Below are 26,870 nucleotides of genomic sequence, written 5' to 3' on the forward strand. Positions count from 1 at the left end.
GGCCTGTCCGGTCTGAAGGCGTTTACTCTTCGTAAATGCTGACTTTATTAGTCTGAGGTAATAGGCTTTGTGGGTGTGAAAAAAAACTGATCTTCGTTCTTTAATAAGAAACAGATGGAACCAAGCCTCAGTTAAGTTGTGGGCTATTGGCATTTTCAGTGAAGTGGTTTGTTAACAATAAATCACTGATTTGTATAAACTAAGGTTGTTAGGGGCACTGGATATTGATCAGATTGTTATCTGTTCATAAAGGAAACCCAATAGAGATGAAGCTGATTTAATGTCAGCAGGTTTTATAGTCACTTCCAAATGAACTGAAGAAAAAGAATTTTAATTGCAAAGCTTAACTGGAAAGAAGTTGAAAGATGTGAGTAAATAGGAACAGTGGAAAAAATTCTAAGTATCTTGGACGGAACCTGCAATTTGAGTTTTATGATATTCAGGGTAAATCAGCATTTTACTTCATAATTTTAGACACAGCAATGTAAATGTATGACCCCCGTGTTTTGATTTCCCAGTTTCTTAACTATACCGACTACAATGAATTCATTACATGGCTGTGCCTGCTGCTTTCTGTTTCTGTGTCCTATTAACACTATAGAGCCCCCAGGTCAATCTGTGAGCAAATCTGATACAGAGTGGGGGCTCCTTGTTTTGGGTTCTATGGCTCCAGGCTCACAGTTCTGCAAAAATTTGTATGTGCATTTCTCTGCAAAAAGGGCTCTGTAGCTTTCATCAGATCCTCGAAGGGATCTGTGACTCGCCAAAAGGTTAAGAGTACCCAGTCAAGAGAAAAAAAAGAATATTGAGTCAGTTATCAGGGGAGGTGGTTTCTACAACAGTATAGTTCTACCACACTATATAGTTTATAAATATTTATAATCCCTTCTCCACTGCAGCCTTTAAGAAAGCAAAAATCATCTCCACTGTATAGTTGAGAAGATACCCAGAGCTAGAGGAATCTAGCTTTCCTCGATCCTGGTCCATTTTCTTTTGACCTCTATTCAAAAAATGGACCAAATGGAAAGTACTATGACATTTTGATAACCTGTTAGTTGTAACACCTCCCCCCTGCTCCCCCGCCCCCGTGCTTTGCTTTTAGTTATGTTGGTGGTTTGTTTTTGGTTTCCTGGAACCCTAACATTAACATCTCTAATTCTTTGTTTTGCCTTGTTTTGAAACCAAAGTTCCAAAGACAAGATTATTGACTATTGATTGATTTAAACCTTTCATAAGACCCTCTAACTTGTTTTCCCGCACATAGACATTGTAAAATGATCTTTTCATTACTAAAACTTACGGTTTGGGGACGCCTGGGTGGCTCAGTCATATAGGCGTCCGACTTCCGCTCAGGTCATGATCTCACGAACCGTGAGAAGTCGGAGGCTTAACCGACTGAGCCACCCAGGCGTCCCAGAATGATCCAGCTTTTTAAAACTACATTTACCCCTTCCTGCCTCCCCAACTAAGAAGGTAATTCTGTATTATCTCCCACCTCTACCCCATAATAGGCCATCACAATAACACACGTGGTGTGTGTTATTACCCTCAGAGGTGCTGCAGTTGAAAAAGGTCAAGTGCTATTACCTCAAAGCTCCCTTCTAGCTCTTCCACCTTTCCTTACTGAAAGTTCATCAAACTTGAGTTACACAGTGGCCAGTGTAAGAGCTGCAAATATCGGGGCGCCTTGGTGGCTCGTTAGGTTAAATGTCTGACTTCAGCTCAGGTCATGATCTCGTGGTTCATGAATTGGAGCCCCGGGTCGGGCTCTGTGCTGATGTCGCAGAGCCTGGAGCCTGCTTCGGATTCTGTGTCTCCCTCTCTCTCTGCCCCTCCCCTGCTTGCTCTCTCTCAAAATAAATAAACATTTAAAAATTTTTTAAAAAGAGCTGCAAATATTAACTTCTCAGCATACAATATTGGAGGTAAATTTCACCTGGTACTCTGAAGGACATTGAAGATATCCATACATGATTCCTTAGCCATTTGGGCAAGAATTACTATGTTTTAGTCCCTTTTTCATAGACCACTGTGATTTGGAGGCCCTCCCCAGTGCAACACCAAAGCCCAGGCTTCCTCGCCTGCAGTCAGCACACTACTGTTGATCATATGCAGGATTTGTCATAGTTAGCCAAGCTGTAATTCCTCGGGGACAAGAGCTTGCTCTGCTTCTGCTCACCGTTGTATCACCCATCACCATATCTGGTTCATAGTAGTCATTCAATAAATATCCAGTAGATGACTGAATAAACATGAATTCGAGGAGAATAAGGGCCTATAACCAAAAAGCTTTTCTGTTTACTTGAGCGTATCCTAGTTGCTAAATACAGAAACAGAGGAGAGAAGTCCCCGGAAGTCTTTTTGGGTAGTGCAAAGTGAATGATTATGAAACCCAAGGCTGCTTTGGGATTTGATTGGGACCACCCACTTAAATTTTAACAACCTACAGCAAAATAAATCTGGTAGTACCCTCTCTGAGAATTAGGCTGACATGTAATCAGAATGTTTGGGTAATGATCTATTCCATTACTTACTTTCTGATTCACTTTTGTTCTTTTCCCTTATTGGAAAGCTCTTCAACATGAGCCCATTTTCATGCCCAAGTAAAATTTAGTGAAAATTTTGTTGTGATTTAATATTTTATAGGGTCTCAGGACTGATCACAAACAAATACATGGTGTGTTATGGAAATGGTAATAGGAGATTAAGGACACTGAAATGAAAGTTGCACTTATCCAGAGTGGCCTTGTGCATAGGTAGTGTAGATGGTTAACCCATATGGTTTAATGTGAGAAGAGCTGAGAAGGGTCCTTTTCCTGGAAGTCTCTCCCCTCTGGATTGTTCCAGTGCGTGAAATTCCACCATTTAGACTCTTTTCCCACCATTTAGACTCTTTTTTTAAGCTTATTTATTTATTTTGAGAGACACAGAGACAGAGCAGTGGGGAGGGGCAGAGAGAGAGGGGGAGAGAGAGAATCCCAAGCAGGCTCCACGCTACCAGTGCAGAGCCTGATGTGGGGCTCAAACCCATGAAACCGCGAGATCATGACCTGAGCTGAAACCAAGAGTCCAACACTCAACCGACTGAGCCACCCAAGAGCCCCCACCATTTAGACTCTTTGGATTAAGTAATTATCTGTATTCAAGAATCTCCTTCTAAAAGGTAAATACTCAAAAGAGAGCTAACTCATTATCATTCCAAGTGACATCACTGGGTGATAAAAGATCATGTTCACTAGACAAGAACAGGTCACAGAACAAACAGCTGCTTTTTTTTAAAATGGTATCAAGGGTAGAGGTAGGTCCTGAGCAATTAATTCTGCCTGAGGGATGCAAAACTGAGTGGGTCACTGAGCTAGTAGTTGCATGAGAGTCCTGGGCGTTTGGAAAATAAGACACCAGATGGCTAGGAAGGGTACTGAAAGGAGAGATCCAAAGATACCACTTCAAATTAACCTCACCTACATCCCAACTTTGCCCAGCTAAGGTTTCTGCATGGACAACATGCAGTCTCTATATTTTTTCAAAGTTTATTTATTTTGAGAGAGAGAGAGAGAGAGAGAGGACATGAGCAGGGGAAGGGCAGAGAGAGAGAGAGAAACCCAAGCAGGCTTCGCACCATCAGCGCAGGGTGAGACGTGAGGCTCAAACTCACAAACCATGAGATCATGACCTGAGCCCAAATCAAGAGTCAGAAGCTTAACTGAGCTACCCAGGCACCCCTGTACTCTATATTTTCAAATCCAGTCCTTCCCCTGCATTCTTGTTGATTTCAACTCAGCTTCCAGGCTATGGAGATCATTTTGAGTCACACAGCATCATAACCATTCCCCCACAGGAGGAAGGCATCCACAGATTTATTAAGTGTGCCTTTTGTGTTTTTATCTAAGTTACTAGCTCTTAATCTTGGATCCAGGGAGTCTTAATTCATCTAAAACTGTACATGACACTTTGTGTATATAAATGTTTTTCTATGGAGAGGGGTCCAGAATTTTCAGCAGATTGTTGAGGTGATCCGTGACCTCAAAAAAAGTTGAAAACCACTGATCGAACTATTCATCAGTATTTTGAACAGAACAGTGTTATTAAGGAAAGAGCTCTAAAAGACCACCAAGAGTGACTTCTTTCCTGCTCAGCACTAATCCATCAGAAATTTGGGGGTGTAGTAATTAACTATTATGTATTAGTCTTTTTTCTTCTGATTTGCCTCTATTATAAAAGTGGAAGAGATAGGTGAATTACAGCTACCTTGGTGTTCTGGTCATTGAGATTTTTACACACAGCTGGTGTTTTAGTTTTTAATCTTTAAATATTAGATCATTCTTAAAACCTTCATTATTTTGCTTCCTGGACCCATCAGACACTGTATATCATAATATTATATTTAATACAAATGGAATTATATATATATTTTTAAGTTTATTTTAATTTGTTTTGAAAGAGAGCACACAGAAGGGGCAGAGAGAGAGGAAAAGAGAGAGAATCCCAGGCAGGCTCCGCGCTGTCAGCACAGAGCCTGATGTGGGACTCAAACCCACTGACTGTGAGGTCATGACCTGAGCTGAAGTCAGATGCTTAACTGACTGAGCCACACAGGCACCCCTTTTAAAAAATTTTTTTGAATGTTATTTATTTTTGAGAGAGCAAGAGTGCACATGCGAGTGGGGATAGCTGAAAATTGACACATTAAAGAAAACACCTAAGTAAAAGCTGTTATTTCTCTCCATGGCTCTGGACATGTGTAATGTTAAGTTCAACCTACCTTAAAACAAGACTCTACATGAATTAACGTACAAGTATGATCTCTACATAAAGGGCTTGACAGGGGCGCCTGGGTGGCTCAGTTGGTTAAGCCTCCAAATTTGGCTCAGGTCATGATCTCACGGTTCCTGGGTTCAAGCCCTGTGTCGAGCTCCATGCTGACAGCTCAGGGCCTGGAGACTGTTTCAGATTCCGTGTCCCCCTCTCTATTAGCCCCTTCCCCACTCATGCTCTCTCTCTTTCTCAAAAATAAATAAACATTAAAGAAAATTTTTTTAAGTAAGTAAAGGGCTTCACAGCTTAAGAAAATTCTCTACATGAAAATCTGGATGTGGTAAGTTAGAGATTCATTACTTCATTTAAAAACGATTCACCTTGGAAAGAAGTCAGATACAAAAAAAGTACATACTGTATGATCCAATTTATACAAAGGTCAAGAAAAGGCAAAGCTAATCTCTAATGATCAAAAGCAAATCAGTGGTTGCCTAGGTCCAGTGTGATGGGGGGATTGCACAAAATGGTATAGGAAACATTTTGGATTGATGGAAATGTACTATTTATTATTATTTTTGTTTATTTTTGAAAGAGAGAGTGTTGTGAGCAGGGGAGGGGCAGAGAGAGGGAGACACAGAATCTGAAGCAGGCTCCAGGCTCCGAGCTGTCAGCACAGAGCCTGATGTGGGGCCCGAACTCACAAAAGGTGAGATCATGACCTGAGCTGAAGTCGGACACCTAACCAACTAAGCCACCCAGATGCCCCTGGAAATTCCCTATTTAAATTGTGGTTTCATGGGTGTATCTACATCTGTCAAAACTCATCAAATTATACACTGGAAATAGGTGTGGTTTATTGTATGTAAAGTATATGTCAATAATGTTAATAAAACATTCACCCGAAGATCATTAAAGTAAGATTTTATTAGTATTATTTATTGAACTTCAAAATAAGATAGAAACTCTGATTACAGATGAAAAAGTCTACCTATAAATTTCTTCAAGGTAGGACGTGGGTAAAATATGATCAATGGAAAAGATATTTTAACAGGTGGAGAAGAGGTGACATCAATGCACTTTAGTTAATATTTAGCATTTATACAAGAATAGTATCTATTCACGTGGAATATCCCAACAGTGAAACAGATCAAATAATTAGTTCAGATTATCTAAAATAGATCTTAGGTGTTCATTTACAACAGTTTCCCATTTCTGGCCCTTCCAAAGTAGATAGCATCGGACACAGTAGTAACGTAATATCTCATTAAAAGTGAAATTGTACATCCCCTATGATGTGTATTCACCAAAGGAAAATACTATTTGGAATTGTCTACTACCTGGAATGTACTACCTGTACATTATTTTCAATTTAAAATTTAGGTTATTTAAAAATGTTGCTATGCTCAAGATACTGTATAGCAGGGTGGGTCCTTGGGAAATCTAATGTGATAAATGAAACACTGATTTCAAGACCTAGTTTTAAATGCTATGTACCAATTAAGATTTACCCTTTACTTATTCTCCTCCAGAATTTTTGAGGATTGTTTTTTCTAATCTATGACAGAATGCTGGTAAACTCTTGTCTTTGGGGCCAATGTGAAATGTGAAAATGAATAGGGAAGCCTGGACGGCTGATCATAGAAATAATATGGACCCCAGTTAATGCCACCTTGTCATGTGTGCATGTGGAATGTAACAAAGTGTAGCTAAAAATAGAGAAATATGGTTTTCTGAAATACAACGTAGGTGTTGCTGCAAAACACTTACAACTGAATTAGAAATCACATGCCTTATCCTTAGTTACGCTTACATGTTAGTAAAATGGTAATAATGCAGGAACCCTTGTGCTTATTTAGTAGTTATCTTGACCTGTTTATTTAGGATTGATGGTGAGAGCACCTTGTTAGAAGAGGGTTGGTTAGAATGGAGGGAGGTGGTGGGAGATTGGTTATGTCAGCTGAATTCCAAATGCCAATTATGGGTTCCTTAGTGATGAACACTACTTAGGCTACTGGCCTATGGCTTATTCACTCCCTTTTCCTTGCCACTCAAGGGCTGGATGCCAATCCCGGGCTCAGGCTCAGGCTCAGGCTCAGGCTCCAGCTCCTGCTCCTGCTCTATCTCAACCTCCGGCACCAGAACAGGCTCAGGACCTGAGGCAGGCTGTGGGGCAGGCTCCTGGACAGGCTCAGGCTTGGGGTTAGGCTCACAATCTGGTCCCAGGATGGTATCAGGTTCATTTTCATGGATGGAAGGTGGCAGACGCGCTTCTAGGTGGGTAACGTCTTCAGCTGGTATGACCTCGCACTCTGTACTTTGTTTTATCTTTGTCATTGGTCTGCAGGAAGAAGGCCCAAGGAAGAAGGAGTTAGGGTATGCCATTTCACATGGAACCACAGGTTGTGTCGCTTCAGTGACCATGGGTTCCAATCTGTTCAAGACCTCTGTGATTTCTGATATTCTGACTCATTGTCAGACCATGAGTTCATTTTGTCTCCTGACCAGAAAGGATAGATCTCAACAATATAAAGAGAGTTCAAGAGAGAAAAGCCAGTATTCAAAAGGTAGGAAAACTAATGTCAGGACGAAAGGGTCTAAATAATGTGTTTGAGGGTCAAATCCATGGCTCTGAGCCACTGCTAGCTCTCACTCTATCTAGCACAATACATACATAGTTGTGCACAATACAATACATAGTTGTGGAAGCATAGAAATGGAGACAGAAACAAAGGAACGAGTGTGATACACATTCAAGAAGAAATAGCAGAGTGGTCAAGAGAGTGGGCTGTGGGCAGAGCCGCATGCCGATTTCCATGGGCCACAGGCACTCTTGCCTTCATGGTCCTCTTGTTCCAGGAAAAATATGAAAAATTATTTTTTTATGACCGTATTGGTAGAAAGACGAGTATATCAGCATGATATATTAACACATTTTCTTAGACCTAAAAGGGTTGTTGCGGTGGTTCAATGAGTTGATACACATAAAGCGCTTAGAACAGAGTCTGGCACACAGATCTCAAGAAATGGTGGCCATCATCGTTCTTCCATAGAAGCAGTGAGAATGAGCAGAAAGATACCCCCGACATGTTAAGCTAAAAAGAGCACTTAGGAAGAGCTGGCTGTCAAGTAAAGGCAACAAAATAAGATCTTACTCAAGTTCTGTGGTGGTTTTCGAATTTCTCTTCCTTCCTTTCCCCTTTGCCTTCACCTTTGCCTTGCTCTTTGCGAAGCACACAACAGAGATGATAATGGTGGCACCTACTACGGTGCCCACCAATGCCCCCAAAATGATTCCAACTTCTGGATCTGGAAGATATAAGCTGCTGGTTGGTAAAGTGGAATGTACTGTCTGCCTTTTACATGTGCATTTGTGACCAGTGCAGAATATCTAGAGCATTCATACAGTGGGAAAATGACTTGTAGAACCCAGAAACCCCAAGAACTTGGCCAGACTCATAGGGGGAGAAGAAAGATGACTGGCTTGACTATGTTGCTTACCCATTCCCATTGATACACATAAGAAGACATGCCTACGGGGGGGGGGGAGGGTCACTTTCAAAATGGGGCTTAGAGAAGTGGGTTTTCAATGGGCATCTTCTCTTGTTTTTGCTTTTTTAAAATGTTTATTTAGAGAGAGAGCGTGCATGGGCACATGCGCATGCACATGCACACACACACACAGGGGAGGGGCAGAGAGAGACAGAAAGAGAGAATCCCAAGCAGGTTCCACACTCAGCATGGAGACCAATGTGGGACTTGATCCCCCAACCCTGGGATCATGACCTGAGCCAAAACCAAGAGTCAGACACTCAACCAACTGAACCACTCAGGCACCCCATCAATGGGCATCTTCTTGACCAATGAAAACCTGTGGAGCTACAATCTGGTAACCAGAGAAATGACCTCTGTTACAGGCAGGGACGTTTCACCAGGCTTATTCAGAGCATAGGTGAAGTAGTTCCCTAAAAACCTCTCCCACAGATTCCATGCTCACCAAGGAGCCTCGTGCATTCCGACCACTGGAAAAAGATGTGCCCCTTTCCATGAACAGGCATCTGGTTTATTAGATCAGTCTATGGAACAACCCAACAAATGTGAGATGACCCAGCTGAGCACCAGACCTTCCAGCACTAAAGTTCTGTCCCTGGGGGACCCTGTCTGAGCTCCAGGGGGCCCATCCCCATCTGCCTCCCTTCAAACAAGACTGAATATCTTATACTTTGAGATAAGAGGCTAGTTGAGTTCGTTGATCATTATTTCGACTTTTTATGATTAAAGGAATCCATGCGTGTAAATTGCAAAGTGAAATGATTCAACTAGACTTCTAGCAAAGAAACAGCAGTCTCTTCCTTCTCCTCTCCCCATCTCTGTGTCCCATTCACTAGAGGCAACCACTCATCTCTCTCTCTCTCTTTTTTAAATCATCTTGATATTTGCCCCCATGTTTCTATTATGCTTGTTCTAATTCTCCAATTTTTGTCCTTTTTTGATGACTTCCTACCCTGGAAGGTGAAGATTGTATTCTTATACCCACCCCCCACCCACATTCTCCTGATAATAGCTATAGCACAAGTTGTTGTTATATCAAAGTTTGCAGTATGCAAATGTTCACAGCTGTGGAACTTAGTATATATATATATATATATATATATATATATATATATATACTATGATTCTGGTACATTTACAATTTTTCATTGAAGTTCATTATTACCTCATTTGGGGATTTTTTTTTAATGTATTACTACTAACCCCCCAAATTTCCACCAAAACTTTTAAAAGTCCTTTCCTTAGATTTAAACAGGTCAGATAATCTATCGATTTCTTTTTTGTTGTGGGGGGGGGTTGCAGAAAGAGAGAGAAGCGGGGCTCACCCGAAGCAGGGCTCATGTTTACCTGAAGCGGGGCTTGAACTCACGAAGCATGAGACCATGACCTGAGTCAAAGTCAGATGCTTAACTAACTGAGCCACCCAGGTGGCCTTTATTGGTTTCTTATGTTTTTTCCCCCTTGGAGACGTCCCTTCTGGAGCCCTCCATCCTCCTCCCCAGCATGGACTGTTCGCTCTCCTAAGCCTGCTGCTGTACTGTCATCCCTCCCCTGCCTTTCACCTTCATCCCTATTTTCTAGATAAAGAAACAGGTTTTGCAAGTTCTTTCAAGATCCAGCTCAAGTAGCACTTTTTTTTTGGTAGAGTCACCTGGGTTCTATAAGCATAATTAATTGTTCCTTCTTTGGTGTCCTAGAGACCCTGTACAGACCACTATTATAGCATTTAAGACATTTTACTGTGTCCTTCTAGCTAAACCGTGAGTTCTTGAGTGTAAGACATGTATCTTACTAACCTCTGTATCTCTATCACCTATGATAGTTCCTGGCAAATAGTAGATATCCAATTAATGTTTGAGGGAGGAAGATAGGGAAGCAGGGAGGGAAGAGAAGGGAAGGGAAGGAAAGGGAAGGGAAGGGAAGGGAAGGGAAGGGAAGGGAAGGGAAGGGAAGGGAAGGGGAAGTGAGCAGGCAGTCAAATGCCAAAATCATTTAAAAAAGTATTTGAGTGGAAGCAAGGTTCAAGTACAACTGCTGTGAGTTCTTGAGTGTAAGACATGTATCTTACTAACCTCTGTATCTCTATCACCTATGATAGTTCCTGGCAAATAGTAGATATCCAATTAATGTTTGAGGGAGGAAGATAGGGAAGCAGGGAGGGAAGAGAAGGGAAGGGAAGGGAAGGGAAGGAAAGGAAATCTCCAGAAAGGCAGTAAAATGGGAAGGGAAGGGAAGGGAAGGGAAGGGAAGGGAAGGGAAGGGAAAGTGAGCAGGCAGTCAAATGCCAAAATCATTTAAAAAAGTATTTGAGTGGAAGCAAGTTCAAGTACAACTGCTGAGTCTCTACATGTGCAGTATAACTGTACCCTTGGAAAAGCAAAACAGGATTGGGAAAGATATAGAGACACACATAAGACATGATCAAGGGACTGTGGTAGAATGAGAACACAGACAAAGACCAAAAAGATGTCCCTTCACCTTTGAATAGAAATTAGCTGAATGAAGAAGCAACCTGGAATTGCAAAATGTTTTTGTTTTTTTTAAGTTTATTTATTTATTTTTAGAGAGAGAGAGCACAGGCAAGGAAGGAATAGAGAAAGAGAGAGAGAGAGAGAGAGAGAGAGAGAGAGAGAATCCCAAGTAGGCTCTGCACTGTCAGCGCAGAGCCCAACACAGGGCTCAAACTCAAGAACCGTGAGATCATGACCTGAACCGAAATTAAGAGTCAGATGCTTAAGGGACTCGGCCCCCCAGACACCCTTGTAAAACTCTCACCTCTTTGTTTTCAAGTTTATTTATTTATTTTGAGAGAGAGTGGGGGGAGGGGCAGAGAGAAAGTGTTTGATTCAGGACACGTGGAAGGAAGAAACCTTAGCTTCACAGGAGAGCAATGGTCCAAGGGAACTGGCCACCTGGATACGGTATATGCTTAAGTCACAGATTCAAAGTGAGTTAGAAATAATGAATAGGTGACATGATCCTAAGTGTTATTAAGTGACCATTCAAAGGTGTGGCAAGATAGCCCTTGTGACAGCTTGCCCCCGATTGGCCCAATTTTACAACTCCGGGCCCTCAACTCTGCTTAGTAACTAAGCACCTTTGAACTGGAAGGTTGTGTTTGTTTTGGGTGTTTTGTTTTGATAGAAAGAGAGCATGTGGACGTGCACCTATAAGCGGGGGAGGGGCAGAGAGAGAGAGAGAGAGAGAGAGACAGAGACAGAGAGAGATTGAGAATCCCAAGCAGGTGCCACGACCAGGACAGAGCCCAGTGGAGGGCTGGATCTCACGACTGTGAGGTCATAACCTGAGCCAAAATCAGGAGTCGGAAGCTGAACAGACTGAGCCACCCAGGCGCCCCTGAAAGGTTGTGGTTTAAAGGCATCCTGGCTGTGCCAGTCACTAACTGGATGACCTTGGGCAAGTCACTTACCTCCTTGAGTTTCAGTCTCCTTTTCAGTAAAATGAGGCTAACAGTACATTGTGCCTCCTCAGCAGGGTGGTTGGAGGATTGAGTGAGATAACGCTCACCACACCCGGCCATGTATCTGGCACACCATTTGTGCTCCACAAATATTAGCTGTAGGTACAAGTGCTATTATTGCTATTATTATTAGAGACAGATCTTAACAAATTACTGATGAACTGGAAAGTTTGTGAGCTCCGTATGTGACACAGATTGCTAGTTTCACCAGGATTCACCAACAGCATCACAAAGAAAATTCGGTCTGGTAATATCAATGGGGCTGTTGTTTTATTTACTAAATAGTAATACCTACTTTCTAGAAATGTTATGAGGGCTAAACAAAATTTTTGTAAATGACTTAGGGCAGATTACAGCACATATTAAGTTATTAGATTTTAGGATAGTAATTCATCATATCAACCTATAAATAAACCACCAAAATCTCCAGAAAGGCAGAAAGGACTAACCAGGGATCCTAATTCATTTACTGGGTTGGCAGGCCCAGGATACTTGACCTAAGGAGAAACTATTGAAGCTGGATGATTAACTCACGTGAAGAAGTTAGATCAATTTCGCAGGAACTATTGCCAAGGTTGTTGATAGCAGTGCACAGGTAATAACCTTGTTCAAAATTGGTCAGATTTCCAATAACCAAAATCCCGGTGGCTGGGTCTGTCAGAAACAGGAAACAGACTTTTGAAATCTCTTATGTGGCTACAGATCATAACAATGTAGCAGAATTGCCCAATTTCCACCCACATCCCCACATTGGCCTCCCTTCCCGGAGATGTTCTGGGTCCAACTAGACCCCGTGGGACTATTCCAAAGGTAGCCCATCTGGAACCATCCCTATTCTCTCCATACCCACCACCTCCGAGCCAAAAACAGGCTTGACTTCTACAGGCTGGGGATAAGACCAGACCATAGTCATCTTGTTAGGAGATCTTTTGACATCCCATTTCCAGAAAAATTGAAGACTGAGTTCTAAAGATGAGCAACCAGCCCCACACACATACTGTCAGCCAACCACACACACCACACCTTGCCAGGGGCTGTGGAAGACGGTACTTTTTTTTAAAGTTTATTTATTTATCCTGAGAGAGAGAAAGAGACAGCGTGAGTGAGGGAGGGGCAGAGAGGGAGGGAGACAGAGAATTCCAATCAGGCTCCGTGCTGCCAGCACAGAGCCCGACCCGGGACTCAAACTCATGAAACTGTGACATCATGACCTGAGCTGAAACCAAGAGTCAGAAGCTTAACTGACTAAGCCACCCAGGGTCCACAGAGGGCTGTACTTACTGAAGTTTTCTTTCACTGGGACGATGTCTCCTCCTTCAACTTTATACCAGTAGTACACAGGGGAAGGTGTCCCAAGGACCGAGAGGCAAGAAAGAGATATAGGATGGCCAGTTTCCGGTAATCCTTGGATGCTGCAAAGGGGCTTAGAAGGTTTGACTGTAAGGCAACGACAAAGAGTAAACATCCTGAGGAGGGAATTGCACTCTGTAACAACTGCAGTCACCTCCTGTCATTTTGTAGAATGTGCGCGCTCCATTTCATTTTTAAAGCTTTGAAACGTTAGTTTGGCAGTTTTCTGATTGTACCACCAGGTGGGGGTAGAGCACTTCAGGTTCAAGGGCCTTCCAGTCACCAGGCCATTAAGATTCTAACAGCATCTCTTCTGTCAGCCTCCTCCCCAGATTCATAACCATGCATATCCGCATTGTCTTAAAATATGCCTTTATTAAAACTGCCAAATGTAAGCAAACACTAAATGACTAAGGACAGAGTTTACACTTTTGAAGCACAGTTTTAAAGGAAAATAGGACCCTTAAATACGTTGCAATAAGTTGTTATTTATTCTTTTTACAAAATTTGTTTTACTAATGCTATATTTTTCCTTTCCTTTATAAGTCTTTTTTGACATTAATTTCTCTGGGGATGGGTGACACAAAACTATTGGAGGGTTTGAATTTGCCTGTATCCTTCATCGGTAGGGGAAGCCCATTTTGAGAGGATGTGTTACGTGAAGCTGAGATCTTTATCTTTCACTCCACGTGCATTTACTTGTTTGCCTTCTATGTGCCTGACACTGGACAAGGCACCAAAAATTCAAGAGTAACCCTGAAACACTTCTGAAGTGGGGTGGGGGGAGTAGTGAGAGATGAGGCCAGAGAGCAGCAGAGGCCATAGCTTGGAGAGCTTTGCATTTCGTGTATTTGTCTTAAGTTTATTTATTTATTTTGAGAGAGAGAAAGCACAAGTGGGGGAGGGGCAGGGAGAGAATCCCAAGTAGGGTCCACACTGTCAGCGTAGAGCCCGACACAGGGCTCCAACCCACGAACCATGAGATCATGACCTGAGCCAAAGTCGGACACTTAACCGACTGAGCCACCCAGGTGCCCCTCATGTGTTTTATACAGAGAGCAGGAGCATCATGGAAGGATTATTTTTTAATTTTTTTAATGTTTATTTCTGAGACAGAGAGAGACAGAGCATGAATGGGGGAGGATCAGAGAGGGAGACACAGAATCTGAAGCAGGCTCCAGGCTCTGAGCTGACAGCACAGAGCCCGACGCGGGGCTTGAACTCATAGACTGTGAGATCATGTCCTGAGCCGGAGTCGGAAGCTCAACCAACTGAGCTACCCAGGCGCCCCATCATGGAAGGAATTTAAATAGGGGAAGGACAATGGTCATTTTTAATGCTTTAGATGGTTTGCTTGCTCTCTGGGGGTGTGAGGAGGGAAAATCGTCACAAGGTATCAAGGAAGTAGAATCGACAGGACATGGTGACCAGACGAATAGGGGGCATGAAGAAGAAAGTGTAGGCAATGATGATTCCTAGGTTTCTGATTTGGAAGGCTGGGTACATGAGTTTGTCATCCTGAGATAAAGAATACAAAAGGAGCAGGTTTTCAGGGAAGGAGGGCAGAGGAGGAAGGGGTGACAATAAGGTCAGTTTGGGACATACTGAGTTCTAGTTGTTTATGAAAACGTCTCCGTGGAGAAGTCCCATGGGAAAGTGAGAATCTGAATTTCCTCATTCATCTTGCTGCTCACAGCTTATTCGAAGCCTCGTGTTACATGTAGATAATAATCTAAATTCCAATACTTACCAACTCACCTTCCTTCTCTTCACCTAGGCCTGAAACCCTCCAAAGACACAGCTTCTCTAGCTCAGGCCAGTTATACCTTGAATGCTCTGGACTCCCCCGGCTCTCCAGCTATCAGTTTGGAGGCAGCAGTTAAGAGCACAGTTCTGGATCTGCATAGACTGCTCGCTCTGCAGTTTTACTCTAGACGGTGTTTAGGCAAGTAACCTAACATAACCACCCCTCAGCTGACTCATCTGTAATCCAAACCATCCAAACATATTGGATACTATATATCCTAATATATTGACTTTATCTCCGACTAATCCAAGTATATTGAATTTATGTAAGTAAAGTAATGCCTATAATGCCTTGCACATGGACTTGCTGTTGGGCATGGGCTCCTACATTTTGTGGCCTGCTACTGAAGTTAAGCTTCCAGTCTCGGGCTCTAACCCACTCTACACATGAGTGAGAAGACGGATGCAGCTGTAGCTCTTTGACACCCTTCACTAGCCCCATTGTTTAAACAGGTGTTTTTTAAATTAAAGTATTTTTCTTCCACTTAGCTCTTTATTCTCTTTTCCTTACCCCATGGCAACCGTCTGATTGTCTGATGGCAACTGTCTGATTATCACCATGATGATTTGATCGGATCGCCTTTACAGCAGAATAGAGCATTATGAGCATAAAATTAAATGGGGAATGTTTCTAGAGCCCAGAATCAAACCCAGATAGGCTTTTTTTCCCCCTGCTGGACACATTTCTCTCATTTTATTTTTTTTATTAGCAAAACACTTAGTGAATCACTTTGAACCACATCCCAAACCTATATATTTTCTAAAACTACTGAATCAGGATGGGATTGCCATTTCAACCAGTTAACATCCCCAGTAGAACTTGGATGTTTTACTGGCATAGCCATTGATCTACCATTTAGCATTATTGCTTTCAACAGAACCGGGTTGGGAGGAAGAGGCTTACCTCACAAAGTAAATGAAAATGCTTCATTGTGTTCTCAAGCCTTCTCTAAATTCATCATTTTCTTTTTATGTGCCAAATCACAGAAGGAATAGGGTGCTTATTCCAAATGTATACAAAATAATTATTCAAACTTCTATCTGGGTATTTTTCAAAGCTTCATTTTCCAAGGCTGTCATACCTAATGGATATCTCTCAAATGAATGGTAGTCCAAACCACCTGCGCCTTTGCTCACTGCTGTTTCCTTTACCTAAACTGTGTCCTGCCACCCCAGCCCCTATTTTCTAAACTTTTGGAGGGCTGAAACCCTGTCTTTTCTATCTTTGCATCACCATTGTGTAACACAGTAACTGAACACGTGTTCAGGATTTGTTGAATGAATTTATGCATGAATGAGCAAAAGCATGGGATCTACGTCCATCACTGGGTAATGGAATGTCTCTGGGAAATTCATTGCTAGGAAGAGTGATCTCTAAGGAAATATCAACACCTCTCCCCACAGTTGGCCTCCTTACTCCCCACGGCCCCCACCATGCCCAACTCCTCAGACAGAGGCTTGGCTTCTTTAGGTTGTTTCTGGTCAGAAGGACAACCCAGAGCCAGGGAGCAGCAGAAAACCTTTAGAGGGCTAATTCCCCCAAATTCTTTGAAAGTTGAATCTCCAGTATATCATTTGATCCTCAAACCTGTAAATACAGGGCAGAGATTACAACCCCATCTCCAAATGGCCAGAGAAAAGTGGACTGACTTGCCTGAGGCTACTGAGTAGTGGAGTATGAGCCAGAACCTAAGCCTTCTGACCCCCAGCATATATACCACACTGTTTAGTTCCCATGTACATGACTAGTCTTCCAAACTGGAGCATCAACTCTCCCAGGAAAGGGCTTGTAATTCTCTTGTTTTCCCCCTGTACCGCAATGCCTAACATGGTGCTCAGCAAAATAAAAGCATGACTGAGCTACCCCACTCTTAAAAATCAGCTCCTGATGACCTTTCCCTCTTTTCCAGTTGGGTAGATGTGGGCAAACCTCACAATTCATTTTGGGCATCACCTGGGAGGCAAGCTCAGATGATTCTGGATGGTTCTCCTGGATGTGCACCTTGTTACCAACTACTGCTTTTCCAAGCTAGTCAATTATCAAGTCACTGGTTGGATCTAGTTCCTTCTTTCCTGTGATGGATGTACACAGCTCAAGAGGAACAATGACTGGATCAGCTCCATTTAGGATTACTTAGAAATGGGAGATCCCTTAGCTCAAATGGTTGATTGGTGAGGTTTGACAGCCCTTTCGTTTTTCCCTTCAGTACTTCCACAGGCCCTCAGACAGGAGCAAAACTCTCATTGTCCTTTTAGAGACTGGAAGGAGTGCTAGAAACCACCAAAAATTGTGAACTCTCCAAGAGCAGAAACTATGCCTCCATCACTGTAAACCTCATGGGTCCTGGCACAAAATGGGCACTCAATAAATACTGTATAAATGAACCACTCCAAATGCATTTGAAAAGCAGATATGACTTGCTGAATGCCACATAATGAATATCTGTATATAAATAAATTCTCACTATGGCTTAACATGTGGTCCTTTCTCCAAATAGTGCTTTTTTTTTTTTAATATAATTTAGTGTCAAGTTAGCTAACATACAGTGTATATACATTGTGCTCTTGGTTTCGGGAGTGGAATCCCATGATTCACTGCTTACATACAACACCCAGTGCTCGTCCCAACAAGTGCCCTCCTCAATGCCCATCACCCATTTTCCCCTCTCCCCCGCCCCCCATTTTAAAAGGGACCCTCCCGCCTTTATTCAAAAGAATGGTTTAATGGTGGGAATTGTGCCTGGCTTAGGAGAGATAATAAAATGACAGTTCTCTCCCCCAGGTAGGACTGGCTCCAATTGGAGGTTCCCTCTGGAGGAGCCGCTAGTGATCATTTAGTGGCGACTATGCATTGTCCCTCTGTTCCCATTCTACCCATCAGAGATACGGATCCCGGAGGTTGGATTATCTTCTGCTTTCTGCCATTTTGGCAACACGGTTTCAACATGTTTTGTGAGTGATTTCTCAGTGTTACTATGAAGGTTGGGATGGTGGTGTGTTTCTCTTTCCCTGCTAATAAAAGGAGCCGGGAGGATATTTACCCCCTGGGACTTAATTAGCACCATAACTCACTGCTCATTTAAGGTCTTAGTTGTTCCAAGAAGAGAAAAAAACAAACAGAAAAAAAAAATTGCCCATACCTAACACATTGACTTTGAGGATGCCTTGATTTTTTCCAACAAAGTCAGGGGGGTTGTTAACATCACAGACGTAGACACCACTATCTGTTGGTTGCATATGTGAAATAGTGATAGATGCGTTATCTGGGTCGTTGGACCCTACAATCCGACCTTTAAATTGCCCGATGGCTGTAGCTTGTCCACCTTCAGAATAGTAAATCTAGGACATAAAAATGACAGAAATGAGAATTGGAGAGTGGCCAAGGCTAAGGTAAGCTACCCAGAAGCACCCTCTATCTGATGTCACCTTTGTTGGTAAGAGGCAACATCCCCACCCATCCTCTCCCACAGGGAACAGATCCCACGGCAAAAGTTGCCCAAGCCAGTGGGGTGCTTTAGCTTTCTCACAGGTGTGCACAGCCACCTCCTCACTTGTGCACAAAGCAGTTCTGTGATGTCATCAGAGCAGTGATGCGTGCCCATCTGACAGATGATAAACAGCTGGAGCTGACAGGATTCAACTCCTACGCTTTGGCTAGATCAAGATGCTCACCTGATGACCCTACCTGGAGGAAACTCATTGCCTAAAATACAAATGCCTGATGGGAAACCAAAACCATCATTTCCCCCCGCCCCCGACTTTATAGACTTTGTTTGATTTGAGTTTACTTTACTCAGTGGGACTGCAGGAATATCTGGTTTTCCTAAAGTTAGAGTATTCATACTCCTTTCATACACATATACTCTTTTGGAGAAGCAAACTTGGGTTTATCCTGTTCGTTAGAAGAAAAACATTTCATAGCAGAAGAGGCCCCTGAGAAATCATCTGGTCCCATCCCCTTATAGTGGCCAGGAAGTGCTTCGTCAATGGCAGCTAGTACCATTCTCCTCACGTGGAAGGAGGCAGAACTGGAGTTATTCTTTCATTTAGACAAATAAGGGCACTCAAATCCAGAAAGATTAAATGGCTCCCCCGAAGTCACAGGATTCATTTATTATTATTATAATTTACCACAGTCAAGGAAGACCTGGATTCTAGTCTCATCTCTAGTAGAGATATGAATAGTTAGATCATAATGGCAACCATGGGAGCGGCATGGTGAGGTGGAAAGAGGCCTGATCTAGAAATCAGATGGTCTGGGCTTTAGCCACAGCTCTGCCTCTGACTGTGACATAGTCAGGGAAGGTGGCCTCTGGTTATGCCTCCATGGCAACCTGTGATAAGAAACTTTGTGATAAGAAACTCTGTTATTTAATCATCTTTCCAACCTTGAGTTTCCACATCTGAACGAGGAGCCCAAGCAAGATCGTCCAAATTATGAGATGTATTCCCCAAGTCTAGGCACATAAGTTGATTTTAGGTGGCACATAAATGAAAACTTATTACAAAGATACATATCTAGCACATCAAGTCTGTGACTTCATGGATATTATTGCTTAGGGTGACACTAAGATATTTTTAAAATTTGAAGAAACCAAGTCAATATAGAAAATGACATTAAATAATACTGCTGGGGGCGCACAATTATGACAAAAATCATAAAGACATAAGGGGTTGAAGCTTGGGTATCACGGGACTAGGTGATCCCTAAGATTTCTTCATTGTACACAGTCTATGCACACACTTTGTTAGTTTTATATAAATGTGTGTTTAAGTGATTGTTTATTATTTAATAAACTGGTATTGCGCTAGTCCAGTGGAACTAATTAATGTTTTCATAAAATGTACTTAAAAAGCCTTATTCATTGAATTCATTCTTCTAACATTTTAGAAGAAACTGAAGCCCAGAGAGGGGAAAAAAAAAAGACACACACAAAGTTAACAGCGGGGAAAGGTCTAGCACCCAGTTCTTCTAATTCCTTGTCCAGTGCTATTTACCTTAATAGGATGAGGGAGGGAAGGCAATCCGCAAACCAAAAAATATTATCAAGATAAATTCAGATATATTCCCCTTCAAATAGAAAGCCAATATATTTTTAAACTAAAGCAGAAAGGTAGATTCTGAGGGAAAATTCAAAGAGCATATTGAAGGAGAAAAAAACCTGTCTCTCTCCCCGAGTTCTCTAATATCAACTAGCTTTTTTTCCTGCTACAAATGAGCCATTTATAATTCAATTTGTCCACTCACACCTACTGAAATCACAAACTTTTGTCCCAAAGGAGTCTTGTTGGACTTAAAACTGGAAAGTCAACATTAACACAAGGTATCCCAGTGGTCCAGGAGGAGGTTCAGCTCATCAAAGGTCTATTACCTTAATCTGGGTTAACACCCAAGCTATCCGACTTTCCATTTCACTAGCCAGCATTGGGCTTATTTACTTTCTAGTCAACAATTTGAGGTCCTGTGGACTTTTACCTGGAACACATCCTGCGGTCCATCAAGGAAGCCCTTCTACACCTTAGACATCTGGCTGCTACCCCTGCTCCTGGGAAGACTGGGGGAGGGGTGAGTCAGCCTGTCTTATGCTGTGGCCTGGCGACATCACAACAAGATACATCAGTCCTGCCTGCAGCCCTCAGCCAGTGCCAGAGGGTAAGGAGAAAATATCTGGTTTCTGCAGAGAGCAGGGACCCAAGAAAGCATGTTTTAAGCCAAGACTAGAACATTCAAAGAAGCCACTGTAAAAGTCACAGTGTTGGTTATGAAGCAAGGTGAAATGAGCAGGTAAGTCATGAGGCCCTGGACTTGTAACTTCCCTGTAAAAAGGACCTTCACTGGAGCGCCTGGTGGCTCAGTCGGTTAGATGTCCAACTTCTGCTCAGGTCATGATCTTGCAGTTTGTGAGTTCAGGCCCCGCGTTGGGCTTTGTGCTGATGGCTCAGAGACTGGAGCCTGCTTCAGATTCTGTGTCTCCTCCTCTCTCTGCCCCTCCCATGCTCGTGCTCTGTCTCCCTCTGTCTCTCAATAATAAAATAAAACGTTAAACATTTTTTTTTTAAAAAAGGACCTTCACCAACGCTTTTACCCAAGCTCCTCACACTGTAACCTCATATATATATCTTGCCCTTTCACAAATAATACTAAAAGGTGTCAGGGATAGGAACGGAGGTGAGGAGGGATAACAATGGGCACCTAAAAGGGAAAGGCCTTGGCCTGAGAAGGAAAGTCCCCAGGGCTAGCCAGTGGCCAGACACAGAGATGGAGGGGCTTTTCTGTTAGGGTAAGTCCATGCTGTCACACTGTCCTTGTAAAGAAAAAAAAAAGGAATGTTTTCCTGAAACTGCTTATCTAATCACACAGGAAGTACTGAAACGTGGTTCCATTTGCCACAAAAGAATAACTCTTTTAAAAATCAAAGCTGAACAATGGCCAAGACCCAGCCCATGATCCTGTGAGGCTTGTACCTTTTCAAAGAAAGTATATTGTCAGTTTAGAGATCAAAGCAACTGAGGTGCAGGAAAAGCCATGGATGTTCAACAGGCCATATCCTTTGGGAGGTAGGGGAGAGAAAATCTGCTTAAAGAAAATCACACCTACCCAAGTGTTCCCTTAAGTGGTACTTGTTAGTTTTTGGCCTACTTGTGCTTCATGGATGCCCTGCTTTTCTCCCAAGGTCCTCTCTGCTCCTTGTGATGTTCGAGGCTGATATGGAGACACATTAGTTATAAGACCCCTTTAGAGATCACTTCGTTTATGGTTTCTAAGGTTGATGACCCTTCAGGAGCCAGATGGATATTGGGGTTATGGGGTTATGGGAAACAGCTGAGAGGGGATGGTGGCTACTGGTAAGATCATAGAGGAGAGTGGGGAATGTGGTGAACTGGGGAGCCAATGCACACAAGGCTTTCAAACCGTGGAAACAAACACACACAATCCCGGGCCGGTCAAGAACATGCATCCACTGGCCAAATTGGGCCCAGAGGCCTCCAATTTGCAACCTCTGATTCATCTTCTTCTATAACAGAAAAGGACACTGGAGGCTCCAAAAGAGAAAGTGATTTTTCCAAGATCACCCAATTTATAAGCAGATCTGGAATCTGGACCTCCTGACTCTCCCTGAATACGTGAAAATGGCACTCATAGTCCTGCCTTAGGCGAGGAAGATGATTCTTAGGTAATCTTTCCCTTTTGGGGACATTCCATCCCTTACTCCAGCCCGACCCTTTTCCTGCCAATTGCTGCTATTCATTGGCACGATGCTTCCCTTGCTGAGCGGTCTCGCCACCTGATGCCTTAGACATCTGCCAGCTGCAATAACAGCCTTTCCCCTCCTACTGTGCCAAGTTCCTATTCACATGACACCATGCAGCTGGGAGCCAGATTTGTCCAAAAAGATTTTTTTTTCCCTCAGCTTTGTGATATTGTTCTCTAACTAGAGGCTAGAGTATAAACAAGAAGGGTTGAAAGAATTCAGTCTGCTTTCTGTTTGAGGCTGAGTTGGAATTCATAAATGCATTTAGCCTCCAGAGCTGCTTTTGTGGGTTCCTTTTGGAAATGTGGAGGGTGTGGAAGTCCACAGCAAGCAACCCTTTCTTTCCCTTCAGCTTCTTGCTTTCCTGCATGACCCATAAAGGGGCTAGCCTTGGGAAGGGAGGAGTGTGGAGTGGCAATGGCCTCAAGCCCAGCACTTTTTCTGGACTGTCCTTGTGGACAGGTTGCACAGGGGAGGGAAAGAACACCAATAGAAAGATATCCCTGTATTCAAACTACTACTTGCCCAGCCTGCCAGTTGCCCTAGATCCCACCATTTGAATGGCTTCCTCTGGGTGAAGGCGCAGAAAGTCTATGCTTACACGATTTTCTTTGGAAGAGAACAAAATTAAATATCAGTAGGGGTGCTTGGCTCAGTGGCTAAGCATCTAACTTCAGCTCAGGTCATGATCTCATAGTACATGGGTTTGAGCTCCACGTCGGGCTCTGTGCTGACAGTTCAGAGCCTGGAGCCTGCTATGAGTTTTGTGTCTCCCTCTCTCTCTCCCCCTCTGCCACTCATGCTCTGTCTCTGTCTCTCAAAAATAAATAAATACTAACAATTTTTTAAATAAAAAATAATAAAATAATAAAATATCACCAGTCCCTAACACCTTAGCATTAGGTTAATTGATCAGATTTAGGAAGAATATACAACGAGACAATGAGATATAGAATAGATAAACTTTGATTGGAGGGGTGGTGGGAAGGGAAGAACTTGGAGTGTTTCTCAATGGGAGTTACACTGGTATTTTGGGCAGACAATTCTTTCTCACGTGGGTTTATCCTACATACAGCAAGATAGTCAATATCTCTAGCCACCACCTACTAACTGCCAGTTATAAATCTCATTTATAACAATTAAACCAACACCCCCCTCATTTTCAAGTGCATGTGAGGAAATGATACACCCCCACCCTGCCAACATTTAAAAAGTATTTGATATAATGGTATTTGTAAAGGAGAGGCCAGGTGGGGAGAATCTGAACATCCACAGAATATGATGACATTAGGTTCTGGAAGGAAGTGGTCCACATTAAATGTATGCTGGGGAGATGAAAATGGCAAAGGGTTCCATCCAGTATGGATGTTATAGAAGAGTTAGTACTGTCTGTGAGACCTATGCTAAGTAGGATCAATGCCTGTTCTGTTCATGGGCAGGTGAGATCTCTTTAGTTTTACCAGTTAGTGTCTGGGTGGAAGAGGAGGAAATTGGTGTGATCAGAGCGGCACAAAACCACCCCAGATTTCCATGCTAGCTTGCCTGTTCCAGGGCCTAGAGTCTTCAACTAAGTGTCCTTGATGAAGGATTGATCATCTAAAACTGTCCATGTCTTCCAAGAGGAAGGCTTCTCTAAAAGGAGGGACTTGCTAATAAATATCCTGGCCCTCCTGGTCGGAAGACTTATGGGATACCTTTGCAGTCCCCATTCACCAAAGGAACCCCTTGGAGGGGATAGTCAGTAAGAGATAACACCCTCCCCTGGGTGCTGAGAAACACTATATCTTGGAGTCAACTGATTCTTTAACACAATGATGTTGGGGTAGGAGAAGAATATGAGCCTATGGCAAGAGTTGGCCACTTCCGTGTTCAAGGCAGCAGTATATCCCTGAGCCTTTTGGAGAAGACTAAAAAGAATTCCAGACATGGGCACGAGAAGACAAACTCAAGACTATCCCAGTTTTGCCAAGAGCTTGTGCTGATTTGGACCATTATCAAATTTGGACCATACCATCCCACTCCTAAAGGCTGGTGTCATTGCCCTAGATATTCCAAACGATGAAGGGGTCCAGTAGTACACCAATAGGTGTTCTTACCTGAGAGGTCCAGCTACATCTTCCCCGAGCGTCTCTTGCATGCGCCATATTTAGACACTGACTGACTGCCTTTTCCTCCATACCCTCAGTATTGAGGCACGGGCTGTGCTGTGTTTGAGCAGAAATGGGTGGATCTGAGAGCCGAATGCTACATGGTAAACTGCCACATCAACCCAGGAGTTGAATTGAATCACTCAGTAATCAGTCTGGCAACATCTTACGCCCATAAATCATAGAATTGTCTAATGGCACAGCTGTCTCTTTTTATCATCCCCCAAATGTTCACCAGCCCTTCCTAGATTAACATACAACATGCTTTACTGAATTCTGGATGCATGGACGTACTCACAGAAGAAATGAATTTGAAATAGAGGCCAAATCCCATTTTGAAAAATTCCATCTCACCTGAAGAGGTCTACAACTTCATTGTTGAGCAGACTTTCTGTTCAGCAATAGGAGCAGGCAGAGAAGCCTGACCCTTGTCTTTAGACACAGGGACCTGGCAGTCAATGGAACAGGAAACTAATCCTGGGCCAGGATTCCCCCAAGAGCTTTGCCCCAGCTGTTAAGCTATACTAAATGTCTCTTGTAGGGCTGGATTCCCTAGTGCCCATGATTCAGAGGGTATTGATGGGATGGGGATTTTGCAAAATCACCATTTTGTAAGTAATGATACACTTTGAATTGAATTCATTGAATTACACATTCAATTACTACACATTCATTGAACGGCTACTACATGGAAGGCTTCTCAGTGCTTTACAAGCATCATCTCATTTAATCTTCACAGTAAACCTATGAGGTAGGTAAGTAGCGCCATTACACAGATGGGAAAACTGACCCTCTGAAGGGTCAACTGAATTGCCTAAGGTCACCCAGCCAGCAAGTAGTAGAGCAAAGCAAGGAGTAGAACCAATATCCATCAGGAGGTTTCCACTGGTGCTCCAAAATTACTCATGTGGAAAAGCAGAGAGAAGCACATGCTTGCCAGGATGGGAAAAGAGGGGAGGGACTCCAGTTCTCTGGAAGTCGACCCCCAAGGATGGTTGAAATGTGGATATCACTGGAATAAGCTGAAGCAAGATGGAAAAAGAGAAAGAAGTGAAACCTTGACTTTATAGAGGTGTTTTACACTGTCTCTAAGCCAAGTGTTAGACCTACTCTACCCTGTCTTCTATGCAGCTGAGGCACAGGCATAGCACAGGTCTCATGCACTTGGAGAAGCATCTAAAATGTTTTAAGATCAATGGGGCACCTGGGCGGCTCAGTTGGTTGAGCATCTGACTTCGGTTCAGGTCATGATCTTCCAGTCCACGAATCCGTACCCCTCATCAGGCTCTGTGCTGATGGCTCAGAACCTGAAGCCTGCTTTGGATTCTGTGTCTCCCCCTCTCTCTGCCCCTTCCCTGCCCACAGTCTCTCTCTCTTTCTTTCTCTCTCTTCAAACATAAACATTAAAACATTTTTTTTAATGTTTTAAGATCAAGAAACATATTCTCACTGAATCAGTGGCTCAGCTCAGAGGACCTCCTTTGATTTGGACATCCAAAAACACTAGATACCTTAAATTCCTTGCCTTGCCTGTACTTGTCATTTTGAAGAAGGAGGCAAATGGCAAGGAAATAATCCACTCAACAAATAACGTTTTAATAGTTTCTTTCCAAAGTGCCCCGAAGAGATGCCCTGAGTTCAAGCCATGTTCAGTTCAATCACCTGCACCTTTTGTGTATCTCCAGGCCTACAAAAAACTCACTGCTGGTCACAAGATCCTCCTGCCTGTGGCTCCCAACACATAACTACATAGTTCAACCAAGAGGCGGCCTTGTAAATTCCAGTGTCAGAAGAGGCGTAAAGAACGATTTGTATTTTTGACCTCAGATTGGCCCTGGCCTCACTTCCAGGCAGTTGAGGACATCTGGATTTGAGTACCAAGCATTAAAAAAAAAAAACCTCAAAATATAGTGGCAAGGCCTCCCTAAATTCGGCCTCTACTGGCAAAATGGGAAAGCCTTCAAGCCTGCAGATAAAGAATGTATTGAAAAGACTATTTAGGAAACTGAATTTTCAAAAGGAAGAAATTTCACATTATTATTACCATCCACAATCTGAGAGAGCAACCTGCAAAGGAAAGGGATGTTTTCTCAGTTGATTGCAATATATGAGGTCTTGGGTCAGGGCATTTGGGTGACAAAAAGTGGTAAAATTACTGTTGTTGCTGCTACTGCTAATTAAGGAGATAAAGCTGTTTACAAGGGAGAAAACTTACAGGACTTTATATTTTTTCCAAGCATTTTCACATGCATTATGTTAGCAGATTCCCCATGAAATTGCAGGAGAAGTTAGTGCTCCACCACATTTTGAAGAGAGGCACAGAGTGATTCAGACACTTGTCTGAGGTAACCAGTACTGGGCAAAAATGTTGAAAGTTGATTGGAAAGTGGCATTAATGAAATCACATGTTGAACTGTGTCTCCTGCTACAAAAGTCCAGGCCCTCTGTTGAAGAGAGAACTTAGCACCTCCAAAGGACCAGATATGACTGAAGTGACAAGGGCCAAGGTGTGGCTCCTCCCAGCTAGCA

General features: G+C 42.9%; 1 protein-coding gene across 2 annotated transcripts in view; it reads right to left on the minus strand.

Moving 5' to 3' along the window:
* Positions 1-5,659: 5,659 nt before the first annotated feature.
* The window catches only part of VSIG1 (V-set and immunoglobulin domain containing 1), a 38,998-nt gene continuing 17,787 nt past the window's right edge, over positions 5,660-26,870 (minus strand). Inside the window, exons 3-8 of one of the 2 annotated variants that reach the window (XM_019426809.2) lie at positions 24,291-24,398; positions 18,082-18,280; positions 13,067-13,222; positions 12,320-12,439; positions 7,908-8,061; positions 5,660-7,093 (exon numbers count right to left, since the gene is read on the minus strand). In XM_019426809.2, coding sequence (XP_019282354.2) covers positions 6,772-7,093; positions 7,908-8,061; positions 12,320-12,439; positions 13,067-13,222; positions 18,082-18,280; positions 24,291-24,398 — 1,059 coding nt within the window. In that variant the 3' untranslated portion in view covers positions 5,660-6,771. The remainder of the gene's footprint in view (positions 7,094-7,907; positions 8,062-12,319; positions 12,440-13,066; positions 13,223-18,081; positions 18,281-24,290; positions 24,399-26,870) is intronic. The other variant, XM_019426810.2, reaches the window with a different exon arrangement.

Source organism: Panthera pardus, unplaced genomic scaffold (genome assembly GCF_024362965.1).
Source record: "Panthera pardus isolate Hobbes unplaced genomic scaffold, ASM2436296v1 HiC_scaffold_27, whole genome shotgun sequence".
Taxonomy (NCBI): domain Eukaryota; kingdom Metazoa; phylum Chordata; class Mammalia; order Carnivora; family Felidae; genus Panthera; species Panthera pardus.